The sequence below is a fragment of the Stenella coeruleoalba genome (genome assembly GCF_951394435.1).
Source record: "Stenella coeruleoalba genome assembly, chromosome: 1".
NCBI lineage: Eukaryota > Metazoa > Chordata > Mammalia > Artiodactyla > Delphinidae > Stenella > Stenella coeruleoalba.
Window position 1 is genome coordinate 99,340,904 of NC_137169.1, and position 14,196 is coordinate 99,355,099.

The 14,196-nt window shown below is 42.7% G+C and overlaps 1 protein-coding gene across 2 annotated transcripts in view; it reads left to right on the forward strand.

The window, feature by feature from the left end:
• The first annotated feature begins 8,104 nt into the window (after positions 1–8,104).
• The window catches only part of MAGI3 (membrane associated guanylate kinase, WW and PDZ domain containing 3), a 265,634-nt gene continuing 259,542 nt past the window's right edge, over positions 8,105–14,196 (forward strand). For both annotated transcript variants that reach the window (XM_079944259.1, XM_079944260.1), the window contains exon 1: positions 8,105–9,027. In XM_079944259.1, the coding sequence (XP_079800385.1) occupies positions 8,712–9,027 (316 nt within the window). In that variant the 5' untranslated portion in view covers positions 8,105–8,711. The remainder of the gene's footprint in view (positions 9,028–14,196) is intronic.

Below are 14,196 nucleotides of genomic sequence, written 5' to 3' on the forward strand. Positions count from 1 at the left end.
AAAACCTTGAAATTAACATTCCATCTCTCTGGATGCTCAATAAACATAATAAAAGAACCTGTATAAATTTAAACTTAATTAAGAATTTCCCCCACTTTTTATTTTCTAACTTCCTACTTATCTTACTGTGAAGGGACATTTCAACAAAGCAATTACATTCCACAAAGCTTCTTATTAAATACAGTTGTAACATATTTCTTTAACTGAGATCAGTCTAGGAAATTAAAACTATAATTGGTGATTTCCACAGTGCATTCAACAGATTCTCATCTTCATTTTTTCTACCCTGGTCCATGCCACCGTCATCTCTCATGGGGCTCCTGTGCCAGGTTTCTCTCTGGCTTCCCTGCTTCTGCTGTCACCTCCATCCTTCTCTGTGTAGCAATCAGAACCATCAGTCTAAAATGTAAATCAGATTTTGCTACTTCTCGCCTTACAACTCATTATGCTCTGAATAAAATTCAAATTCCTTGCCTTGGCCTGAAAAGCTGTATGTGATCTGGCCCCTGGCCTTCCTTTCTGAATTCTTTTCCTACCCCTCTCTCCTGCACAGCCAGACTCAAGCCACGTTGGCACTCCTCTGTTCTTCAAATTCAGACACAGGTCTATCCAAGGTCTCGTGTTGGCCTGAGGTTCTTGGATCTCGGGTCTTCACTTGGTTCCCTCTTACTTGTCATTCACGTCTCAGCAAAATTGTCACCTTCTCAGCCAGACCTTCCCTGTGACCTGTATCTAATGTAGCCTGTGTCCTTTCCTAATCACCCATCACTTCATTCTGTTTCATCTTCTATTATAGTACTATTACTATGGGAAACTATCTTGATCATTTACTTGTTTGGGGTTTACTGCTTTTTCTTTTAGAAGCTTACGTATGTATTGTTATTTTTTTTAAACAACTTTATTGGAGTATAATTGCTTTACAATGGTGTGTTAATTTCTGCTTTATAACAAAGTGAATCAGCTATACATATACATATATCCCCATATCCCTTCCCTCTTGCATCTCCCTCCCACCCTCCCTATCCCACCCCTCTAGGTGGTCACAAAGCACCAAGCTGATCTCCCTGTGCCATGTGGCTGCTTCCCACTAGCTATCTATTTTACATTTGGTAGTATATATATGTCCATGCCACTCTCACTTCGTCCCAGCTTACCCTTCCCACTCCCCGAGTCCTCAAGTCCATTCTCTACATCTGCGTCTTTATTCCTGTCCTGCTCCTAGGTTCTTCAGAACCTTTTTTTTTTTTTTTTTTTAGATTCCATATATATGTGTTAGCATACGGTATTTGTTTTTCTGTCTCTGACTTACTTCACTCTGTATGACAGTCTCTAGGTCCATCCACCTCACTAAAAATAACTCAATTTCATTTCTTTTTATGGCTGAGTAATATTCCATCGTATATATGTGCCACATCTTCTTTATCCATTCATCTGTCTATGGACACGTAGGTTGCTTCCATGTCCTGGCTATTGTAAATAGAGGTGCAATGAACATTTTGGTACATGACTCTTTTTAAATTATGGTTTTCTCAGGGTATATGCCCAGTATTGGGATTGCTGGGTCATATGGTAATTCTATTTTTAGTTCTTTAAGGTGTTCTCCAGAGTGGCTGTATCAATTTACATTCCCACCAACGGTGCAAGAGTGTTCCCTTTTCTCCACACCCTCTCCAGCGCTTTTTTTTTTGCGCTTTTTTTTTTTTTTTTTTTTTGCAGTACGGGGGCCTCTCACTGTTGTGGCCTCTCCCGTTGCGGAGCACAGGCTCCGGATGCGCAGGCTCAGCGGCCATGGCTCCCAGGCCCAGCCGCTCCGCGGCATGTGGGATCTTCCCGGACCGGGGCACGAACCCGTGTCCCCTGCATCGGCAGGTGGACTCTCAACCACTGCGCCACCAGGGAAGCCCCAGCATTTACTGTTTGCAGATTTTTTGATGATGGCCATTCTGATTGGTGTGAGGTGATACCTCATTGTAGTTTTTATTTGCATTTCTCTAATGATTAGTGATGTTGAGCATCTTTTCATGTGTTTGTTGGCAATCTGTATATCTTCTTTGGAGGGGTTTGGGGCACAATACCCCAATATATGGCAATTTGGCATATTGAATATTTTAAGCTGAAGGAGTTTGAAGAAACCGGCAGAAGCAGGAAGTTCTCTCTGTCCCCCTGCCCTTCATCCTTGAAACAGCTCATCTGACCCTCAGGTGAGAGGTGCCCTCCCTATGCCTGCAGAAAAGAAACATCCTCATATCCAAGATGGACAGATAATGGGAAAGAATCTGAGCAGACAGGCCTTGCTAAATTCCGCCAGTTTACTACACTTAGCTCATCCTCTTTGCCCTATCATATTTTCCCACAACTTGTCACTGTTCATCAATAGCATAAAAACACTCAGGCTTACCATTTCTTCTGGTCTTCATTTCCGTATATTACAAAACTTATATTACATAAATTTGTATACTTTTCTCCTATTTCTTTTTAAAGATTTTTTTTATGTGGACCATTTTTAAAGTCTTTATTGAATTTGTTACAATATTGCTTCTGTTTTACGTTTTGGTTTTTTGGCCATGAGGCACGTGGGATCTTAGCTCCCCGACCGGGTATTGAACCCGCACCCCCTGCATTGGAAGGCGAAGTCGTAACCACTGGACCACTAGGGAAGTCCTCTATATTTTTCTCCTATTAATCTGTCTTTGCCAGTTTAATTTTCAGATCCAGCCAGGGACTCTAAGAGGGTTGAGGAAAACGTTTTCCTCCCCTACACTGTCTTCTTCCCCATGAAAGGAGGGACCTTGTACATCTGTTCATTGCTGTAAACCAGCACCTGAAACAATGCCTGTGCATAACAGGTACTTGAATGAATGAACGAATGAATGAATGAGTGGTCACTAAAGATAAAGGGCCCAGCCCGATGGGGGTTACACAAACGAATCAGAAAGGGACCCTGCCCTCAAGGATCTTGAGGTCTACTGGAAAACACATAGCGACAACATGCTATTGGTTTTGGAGAAGGATGAGATGACATCCAAATGACACCCAGCTGTGGGAATTCAAGGCTGGTCTTGAGCAGGAGGTTGTATTTAAGCTGAAATATAAAAGATGGTTTACTTTGGTATTTTCTGTTTCATTCAATGTTCTCTTTGTCCTGCTTTGTCTGGCAAACTTGACACTTGACTGCTTAACTAACCCCCCTTTCAAAGCATGTGGGCACTGCACTTGGTTCTGAATGTTCCTGTTCTGTGAATCTGGGCTGGATGCATTTGGTCATTTGCAGGTAAGTGCACCTATGGGCAAAAATGCACATTTATGTATGAAACATAGTGATACAGATTTTAACAATAAATTAGTTTGTCTAACTGAAAGAAAATTTTCCATGTATTTGCTTTCATAAGTGAGCATATATTTAGCATTAGCATACAAATTAGCCCATAGGCCTCGGCAAATAAAAATGCTAATAAAATATAAAGATACAATAGGATAATTAATCCCAAATTCAGTTAGGCTATTCATGTTAGGCTGCATTACATATATAATTTCCACAATACAGGTCAGTATGAACATTTTCTAAGGCAGTGAAAGATTTTGTGGATCAGAATTTTTAAAATTCAAGATGATTTTATTATCATCTGTGGGAATAAGAACAGGATAAATGTTCCTGTATTCTGTATAGAAGGCAAATATTTGTTTTATCTTTCCACTCCACTTCTCCCCTACCCTCTGCCACCTTAATACTTAAGAAAGACTTCATTCTTAAATATGATGATTTGATTGACTGTTACTAGAGATTCAGGTTTCCATGAAAGAAATAGTGAGAATATAAAAATAAATAAAAATTTCTCTCTACACCTGCCTCGCTTTGGCACAGTGCCACACACGACTCCAGGGGCACTATTCACAGAGACTCTGATGTGAGTGATTTCCCTGGAGCTGTCAGCACACAAACCTCAATATGATGCATCTCTGCTTGTACAAAGGAGTAACTAAGTGCGGGTCATCTGAGAAAATTTGAGAATTTATACTTGCCATTCTGAAGTTTTCCACTTACAGGGTATACTTAATTCTCATTAGGAACAGTCGGCAATATTATAAAACAAAACTTTCCACCTTGTCAAACAGTGTATGTGTGTGTGAGTGTATGTAAATTAGAAGCAAATCGAGCAATCTCTCCCCTTCATATTTGCTAAAAGACCTCCTCCCCGCCAAACTGTGTTCAGATATTGTGCAGCCATACAGCCTACAAGACACTGGATCCCCCTCTGAGCACTAGAGGGGCAAACTGGATAAAAGTATTTCATTACCCTTTGCATCTTTAGTTTAGGAAAGGGCATTTGGGTAAGTCCAGCCAATGAGCTGGAGGGAAAGTGTTGCTGGGGCCTTTGGGGAAAGGTTTCCTTGATCTACTAAAACGAAATGAGGAAGGGAGAGACACTTCCTTTCAGTCATTGGATATTGTTATTTGGAGCCACTGTAGCCATCTTGGGACCTAACTCATGTGTTCTGCATATTGAAACACACCTATCTTTATCTCCATAGATTAGATGGATAGAGGTAGCCCAAAGAAACCTTGGAGATCATCATATTCAACTGTATCATTTATTGTTGTTAAACCAGGTTCCATATTATTTAGCTTATTAATATTCCCCTATGGAAATCACAACTATCAAGCCAACCATTAGGTTTGGGAAACAATGATAAATACGGATATGATCTGATTATTTGGTTAGGTGCCATTTTAGAGAGAGACATTTGCAATGTGACTCCTTTAATTATGTAGTAATTTCCAAAATCGTATCCTACCAGAATTAATTCACTGGGGTGGGCAGCTTATTTCTAGACTATTTTAAAACTGAACCTAAGCTTACTAAGATGAGTGAATTGAATACTTACAGAGTTATAAAGGTGATTTATCAATGCCTTTGGCCTTGTCACAAATATTACTATTTAGCACAAACTAAAGTCACTTGAGTGTTCGTTTATATGACCACATGTTAAATGCTTCCTTGACTCAAATAGCTCCATTCAGTTCTCACAACTCAGGTGAGTACTCTTATTATATCCATTTTGTGGATAAGGAAACCGAGGTTAGGTAAGATTAAAGTTTACTCAAGATCACGGAGCTAGTAAGTAGAAAAGCTGAGATTTCCAGTCTGACTCCAGAGCTCAAGCTCCTGATCACTGCAGTTTTCTGTTAAGAGTTAATATAATGGGCTTCCCTGGTGGCACAGTGGTTAAGAATCCGCCTACCAATGCAGGGGACATGGGTTCAAGCCCTGGTCCAGAAAGATCTCACATGCCACGGAGCAACTAAGCCCGTGCACCACAACTACTGAGCGTGCGCTCTAGAGCCCGTGAGCCACAACTATTGAGCCCACATGCCTAGAGCCCGTGCTCCGCAACAAGAGAAGCCACGGCAATGAGAAGCCCGCGCACCGCAATGAGGAGTAGCCCCCGCTCATCACAACTAGAGAAAGCCTGCGTGCAGCAACGAAGACCCAATGCAGCCAAAAATACATAAATAAAATAAATTAAAAAAAAAAGTCAATATAACTTATTCTTGGTTAAGGCATGTGGCAGACACTGTTGGGTGCCTACTTAACAACTATTCCCTCTTTCTCCTCTGAAACAGAACTCCTATTTTGCTTGGGCGTGAATCATAATTAATGAACTGTGGCAATACCATTTTCTTTTGTCAGTGACTGGTCTGCAATGGGCACGTGACCATTTTCTGGCCAATAAGGGAGATTCTATGGAGTGGGGGGCAGTCTGGGAAAGATTTTTCTCCTTCATAAATATGGGAGCAGTGGTGCATTTTCCTCCCTTTCTGCTTGTACAATGACCTCTGAGGATGTGATTTCGGGAGCTGTGGCAGCCGCATTGCAATCTAGAGATGACAAGCCTGGAGATAAAAGCCAACATGAACGTGATGTTAGAGAGCGGGCACAAAAAGAGCTTGGGTCCTTAATGATATGATTGTGCTGCTGAACTAATCCCGAGACTACTTTCATCTGAATCTCATGTTAAAGATGTAATAAATAACCTCATGCTTTAAGCTACTGTTAGATGTTCTGTTCCTCGTGGCCAAAGGTATCCTGATGGATAAAATCTGGGCAGGGAAGGTGTTTTCCCAGAACTGCTGCAAAAATAAATGAGGTGGAGGTTATCACCACTTCACCCAGGAATCTGTTAATGTAGGTAGTAGTTCAGAAAAAAATACTCCAGCTTTGCCTCAGATCTGGGTAAATCTGAGCAATCCACATGATGTCTGTGCTAGGTATTTTCCCTTTTTCTCTCCAGATGGGCTGCTTCCTCTTCTCTGTGTGATTGACTGATAGGGGCTGCTTCAAAAGGCTCTCTTGCCCTGTGGCTCCTGGTTGGATTTGGTTATTGGGATGTACCAGCAGGAGGATGGAGGAGGGAGGTGAGAGATCAATCCTCCAGCTTTGTCCTTGGGTGATTACTTAGGCTGACTGCATCCCTGACTGAAGGTCACAGGCTCCTGTCAGGCTGCCCTTTCTGTGATGAGTTTTGGTAACTGTTCCCTCCCCTTGCTTCTATAGCTCTAGGTGCTTATAGCCCCAGGGTTCCACATTTCTCTTGTGGTTTCCCACACCCTGTCTACATCTTTGTAAAGTACCATTTGTTTCCTGCCTAGGCCCTGACTGATACAATGGTGTGAACAAAATCACTGCTGCTGTTGAAGCTTGGGCCAGTTTATCTGAGATGTGGTGAGATACTGTGGAGTTATTCATAGTTTAAATAAGGGCTTTCCCCAACCATTAAAAGGAGACAGGAGACTACATAAATAAGTGTCATACTGCAAAAGTGAAAGTATCATAGCTCAGAGAAAACACTTTCCACCTGAGGACAAGGTATCAGAGAAGGTGACCTGGAAGAGATGGCATTTGGGCTGAGGATGGATAGAATTGTTTTAAATACAAAGACAGGGGAGAGTGTGAGCCAAGTCAGGGAGGAGAGAAAGCTCAAGAACTGTTTGTGAAAAATTAGTGTTGGAAGGGATCTAAGATGTCCTTTATTCACTGTTAGTTCTCGCTCCACCTCCTTTACAGGTGAGTTAAACTTGAAACTGAGATTTGGTGAAGGTCAAACAGCAGGTAAGCAGCATTCCAGGACTCCAGCCCACGTCTGCTAGCTACTAGGCTGGTTCCTAATCCACCTCTACCCCACCCCACCCTACCTCATCTCAAGCAGTCTTACTTGTCAGTCTCTCCTGTTAGACTGTGACCTCCTAGAAAGCAGGACCTCCGTTTTCTTCATCCCTGAACCCCAGTATCTAGCACAATGTCTGATAAAGTCATCCTACTCCTCCTCAGCTACTAAAGGGTAAGAAGTACCCACCCCCTGTCAGGCACTACACTGATGTTTTATAGGTACCTCATGTAATCTTCACAACTTGGAAGGGTATAATTATCTCCACTTATCAGCCGAGGATGCCGTGGCTCAGGGAGGTTGTCTAATATGCGTGAGGTCACACAGCAGCAGTATGCAGGACTCTATTTTACCTTCCATCAACCAGACTCCGGAGTCCTTGCCTCAATGGGCGTTCAATAACTTCCGTTGAAGAAATGAACGAACGAGAAACATCTACTCATTGTAAGTGGTCGGCTGTAACTGGCCACCCCGAGGCTCCGCCACCTCTGCCTTGGGACTCAGCACGTCGTCTCCCCTTCAAAGTACACCCGCTTTTCTCTGTGCCCGGTGCAGGCTTCCAAGCTCCTCCCCCCACTCCGCCCGGCTTGCCAGCCACGCCTCCACCTCGGGATGTTCAGTTGCTCTTCCTATCCGAGTTTTCTCCTGGCTCCGGCCGCCGCACAGAGGGCCTCTCTCAGCCTGCAATCTGGAGCCGGTCACTCTCCCCAGCCCCTCCTCTCTCCCTCCCTCACTCTTCAAACTTCTTTTTTCCACCCTCTTTAAACTTCAGTCATCCTAGTGCCCGCCTCATCCACTCTCACTAACCAATCGGTGGTTCTCGTGCTCGTCAAGGGTCCGCCTCCTGTCCGCCGGGGGCCAATCCCCGGCGAGGGAGTCGAGTGCGGGGCTCGTTCCCAAGCGCCTGGCCCGTGACGGCAGCGCGCCGGGCGCCGCGCGGCGGGAGGGGGCGGGGCTCTGGATGAGGGATGGGCGAGGGCGGGGGGAAGGGAAGAGGGAGGAGGAGGAGGTTGCGGCGGGTTTGAAAGCGGCAGTTTCCTGGCAGCTTGGGCAGGCGTTGGTCTCAGCGCTCCAGCTCCGCAGCGGCCGCGATCGATCCTGCTACGGGTCTACGCGCGCTTCTGCGCGCCCCCGACGGATTTTTCCCGTTCCGGCTCTTCCCCCTTTACCTCCCCGCCCCCCTGCTTCTGCCTTTCCCGCCGCTCCGGCGCGGAGCCCGGGGGCCAGCGGTCGGCTGTGACCCCGCCCGAAACCCCTCTGGAGACGCCCGGGGACAATCCCCTTCTCTTTTCTTCAGCCTAGCCCGGCTGGCCCTCGCGGACCCCGGCCAGCCCCGGGGAGCGCCGCCGGGCGGGGCGTCCGAGGGGCGTCTCGGGGCTTGGAACGGCCCGGCCCCCAGCGGGCTGTGGTCGGGGGGGGGCGCCGGAGCGGCGAGGCCCCCCTCTCCGGGCTGCGCGGGCCACCCGGGGCCCCCAGGGTGAGAGGGGGCCGGAGCGGCGCCCCCGGCGCCCGCGCGGGGTCTCCCCCATGGTGCAGCGGGGTTCGGGATGTCGAAGACGCTGAAGAAGAAGAAGCACTGGCTCAGCAAGGTGCAGGAGTGCGCGGTGTCCTGGGCCGGGCCCCCGGGCGACTTGGGCGCCGAGATCCGGGGCGGCGCGGAGCGCGGCGAGTTCCCCTACCTGGGGCGGCTCCGCGAGGAGCCAGGCGGGGGCACCTGCTGCGTCGTCTCGGGCAAGGCGCCCAGCCCGGGGGATGTGCTGCTGGAGGTGAACGGGACGCCTGTCAGCGGGCTCACCAACCGGGACACCCTGGCTGTCATCCGCCACTTCCGCGAACCCATCCGTCTCAAGACTGTGAAGCCAGGTACGCCAGCCCTGCCTTTCTGTCGCGGGGTGGGGGGAGTCCGGGGTGGGCGTCTGGGGAGCGGCGGCCCCACCCCACCGCTTGTCGTCCGAGGTAATCTTAGACCTCCTGGGTGTGTCGGGCTCCCTGTCGAGGGGGAGGGGTGGCGGTGGTGATTCCCATTTTGCCGGTAGGAAAACTGAGCTCTGGCTTGGCCGGGCTGCTGTGCTAGCTGTCACAGGATTGCCACCAGAAGCTGGGTTTCCTTAATTTGTAGCTCCATCTCCCACCGCAGTTTTTGACTAGAGGAAAAAACCAGCCCTTTTCTGCTCTCCTTTGTGGAAGAGGTCCTCAGGATTGTAGCATTTTCTTTGGAACAGTCTTAGCGCATTTTGTAATAGGGGAAAAGATCTTTACTACTAAGGCACTTGGTGCCAAGGTTACCACCTAGTGTACCTGGGAGAGCTTAGCTGGTTCAGTGTTTCTTGCACACTAGCAATACCTCCGAGCTGACAGCCTAACTCTTGTCAGCCCAGGTGGTTCAGGTGTCTGGGTACCGATGGTGTGCAATATGCGATTTGTGGCAGAATGGTGTGTTCTTGCAGGGAGCTGTTGAATAGTCTGGGTTTCCAAAGAAGACCTAGGTGCCTCCTAGGAGTAAAATCTTTTGTAAATCTTTGATTTTACGGAATTTTGTTGAAGTGGTGGGTTGCAAAGGCCCCTGTTGCCCAGGTGTCTTTTATGCTAGTAAAATCTGCTGCAGAGCTCGTTACGTTTATGGCATACTTGCCAGTTTCAAAGCATTGATCAGACTGCGTACAGTGATATCTGATAGGAGGCAATAGCCCTCATGTGTTTGTTGTTGACAGCATCGCTGGTGGTTTCACCATTGGCAGAATGTGATTGTTTCCTGAGATGTTTGTAGGGGAGAGAATTATGACTACAACGTTAATAGAAATCAAACTATTTTTTCTGAATGTGTTCTACTGAATATACAGTGCATCAAAATATAATGGTCTGCTTAATTATAACTTGGGCTAGAAAAATCAGTCCATCTCTACACTGCAAAATGCTAGAAAATTCTGGAGAAAAATTTAACATGTTGTCTCCCTCACATTTTTTTTTTTCTTTATCAGCAGCTCACTTTAGAAATATCTCTTTAGTAGTCCTTAGGCTTAATGGGAACTGCTGGTTGTGCTGCAATATCCATATGTGTGTGTATTGTGGATGTATACACACACACACTCACGTGTCCCTGCAATCTTAAGATTTTCTGCATATGGTCTATTCCATCACATTCATTTTAAGCTTATGGGTTTATGTGAGGTTTTCTTTTTATTATTTTAAAAACTTTGGCAGACTTCAAACATCTTTTTCTGTATATATATATATTTTTTTGAATTAAAAAATTCTTTCTTAATTCAAACTTTTAGAGCCATATGTGAAGGGTAGAGGAAAGGCTTTGGGGACTATAATTCAGCCAGTCAGGCACTCTCTGTAATATGCAAAATACTATATATACAGCATTACTGGTCTAAGTGCGATTTAGTTCAAATCCCATGAGTTAGGGAGTAATGAGAACATTTGCATCATTGCTTTGTGTTTTGTTTTGATTAGTTGGGGGCATATACAAGAGTATAACTTATTTTCAAAAATAGTTTAAAAGATGATAGAGGAGGAAGTTGATATATTCTCAAGTTATTGTGATTCTTTTAGAAGACTGGGAAAATGTGTCTTTCATTGATATTAGTCTGGTCCGCATGTTATTCATTTTCTCAGCCTTTATATAAAATTTAAGAAAATAATTTAAAGTTTAGAGTGTATTCAGTGATGTTACTTAACTGTGTTAAAAAAAAAAAGCCCCAAAATGTAGTTGACATTTTTGTAGTAATAAAAATTTTCCCTCTTGCATACTGTCCTATTTTAAATATTTAGCCAAAATAAAGTGTACTGGGTATAGCACATTTTGTAATCAATAATAAAAGTTCTGGATAGTACACTTATTTTTTAAAGATACACTCTGCTTCAGTAATTTCTAAAGGATACCACTATATGTCATCTGAGACTAATATTCTTGTTTCTAAGCAAGTTGTTGATTTCTTTGAAAAATAGCATTCTTTGTTTCTTAATAGCCTCATGTTAGGCATTATATTAAATTGTTTCTTAAATGGCTTTACATAAACAACATTGCTATAAAGTAGCAAGATTTTTGCAGGTTTAAGCACATGACTTTAAATATTAGAAACTAAGAACTGGAAGAGGTTATTTGTAAAACTTTGAGTGTGATTATAAGCAGCATATATATTATCTCCAGAGGAGACAAAGATTTTATACTGTTGGGATTAAATTTGAAAAGTATGAAAATACAGAGTAAGGGAATTTAAAAAGGAACTTGCCCTGCACATTGGAGGTTTTTTCCCTCTCCTTTTATCTAAACTTTGTGAGAGAAATGGATTTTTCAATTTAATAAGGTATTTTAAAGTGTACTTATTAGCACTTTGTCTCTTGTCTTGATTAATAACTCTTTATTAAATTATGGTTATAACATGCCATTTAGAAACTAGCACAATGCAAGAGCAGATTCAGCCATTTCTGTAAGATGTATTATTAGTGGGGAGTGACCTCATATTGTCTTCTGACAGAGTCCACAGTGGAAGGATGAGCTGGACTGTAGGACATGACTGGTGTAGCGCCGTTTCTTTCTTGATTTCTCCTTTCATCTAGTAGATGTTAAAGGGAGCTCAGCCAAAGCCAGTACCCTCACCCAGATGATTTAACAAGGGTTCTTTCTGGTAGTGACTATCTTTCGCTTTGACTTGGGGTTTTATTTATTTATTTTCTTTTGTTCTAATCTTTAATGGAGATTTGAAAGTAACTCTTTAAAATATGGTTCCTAATCTGAGGCTTTTGTGAGAGAATTAGGAAATTTCTCATTGAATTCTTATTATTAATGTAGTACTTAGCATTCAGTACTTTCCTGCTCCACCTAATTCTTGGCTCAAATTTTCACCTGTTTCTTAATTACAACCTTGTCATTTATTTTTCTGCAAGAGAAAAGGTTTCACTTGAATTTGAACTTTGTATGTTCCCTGTAGTAAAGGAAGGTGAACTTTGGACCTCTGGTGGAATTGTTTCATGATATAGTCCTGTGACCAGGATTAGTTTCTTTGATTTTACTTCAGAGTATATTTTTAAACAATTTCTATTCTGATTAATGATAGAAGCAGTTAATTTTATTCTAAAATTCCCCAAACTATGATCGTGCAGAGTTTTATGGAATATTTGCTTCATATACCTTAAACACACATTTTCAGTGGTTGTAAATTACGTGGACTTTATTCCATAGATTAAGTATTGACACAGTAAGTATATGAAGTCCTTATCTACTGCTTTATGCACAAAGTGCATTTGCTACCCTTATACTATATCTAGAGATAAAAATCATGAGGAACAATCTTTCAGTTTCTTTAAACAAAAGCTAATTTGAATCTTGTTTAATGTTAATTAAATGTAGGTAAAAGTCTTCACCACTGACTGAGGCATCCAGTTTATAAGGGAATTTTGTTAAAATGAGCACATTCCTAGAAATACTTTCCCCATTGGTGAAGAAACATTACAAAATGCTTTCAAGTAAGGATTTTTTTTTAACATCTTTATTTAGGTAAGGATGTTTATGTTATGCCAATAATGAATAACTCTACCCCTTTATTCTCTTAACTTTTGGATCTTTTTATTACTCTTTTTGGTTTAGTGGGTTATTTGGGACTTGTGGTGAGTTCTTTTTAGGTGGTTGTAACATTTAAAGAAGGGAAGGGTGAGAGAAATTGCTAGCCTCGGAGGTTTGCAATGCAAAAAAATTCTCGATACCTTTTCTTAAACAATAGAAACAAGAGACTGGGTGAGGCAACCCCTTTGTTAGGGAAAATAGTATCAAATTTTGATAAAACTTAAATTTGAAACTTTCCTGCTTTTTGAAAGTTTGGTAACAATTTTTGGGGTCTCAAGTTGGTTTTAATAACTCAAGGTTTGGGTTCTGGACTCTATTCATTGGCACCTTCAATTCAGATGACTATTGGGCTTATACCACAGTGGCAGAACAAACAAACTCTTAACATTTGGCTCTTTCACTTTTCAAATCATTTTTATTTTATTCAGTTTAATGCTGAAACTGATTTTTATGGAACATAACTCTGTGTTCCTGAGGAATATAAATTGTTTTTCTTCTGAGATCTTGGGATGTACTTCATAAAACCTCTTGTTATGAGACACAGTTCAGTGTTTTTTTTTTTTTTTCCCCCTGGTCTTTATACATACACACACACACACGCATATATGGTAAAACAAATCTCCTTCATTTGTTCAAGTATCTGACTTATGAAGTCAGTGCATAATCTCAGGTGAATAGTTTCATATAATGTGTTTACTATATAACCCCTAAGTGCTCGTAAATTTTGTGGGCACTTAGTGTTTGGGGAGTGTGTTGCAGGAGAACTTCATTTTTATGAACCACTTCAATATTACCCACCAGTTTCAAACTCTGCCAATTTCCAAGTCAGTTTTTGGTTGGTTTTGATTCGACAAAGGATAACTTTTGGTATTGAAGACTAGAACTGTGTCTTCTATAATTAGTTTTGTTTCTCTTCTAAAATTTTGAGAAATAATCTCCTTGCAATACTACATTTTGGTAGGGAGAATGAATGCCATTAATTTAAAACTGTTCTTAAGGGTAAGATTTTCAGTACCTCGGAAGCTGGTGTCGTGAGAGATTTGTTTGTGGGGGAAGAGAGGCAAGTTCGTTGCTCTTCTCCTTGAACAAATATTATTCGGAATGTTTTCCCAAAAGTGTTTATTTTACTTTATAAAGAGAAAAAATAAGCATTCTATTATTGGCGCACATTCATTCCCTTCTCAAACATTTAGTGGTGAACCCGCTGTGTGAGCTAGCACTGGCGATATAAAAACATAAAATATAAAAATGAGTCAGAAATGGCCTCTGTTTTCAGGAAGCTCTCAATTTATTGGGAGCTTCATGATTCATTGGTAAGCAATACCTGTAGTAAGGATTTTACCTTTTTCACTTTTCTCCCAGTACTTAAACAAAACTCTTTAGGTAAGTTTTAGTATGAATTTTGGCAGAAACTGGGATAATTAATTGGCTGTTCAGCATGCTGCTCTAAAAAGTGGTGTGGA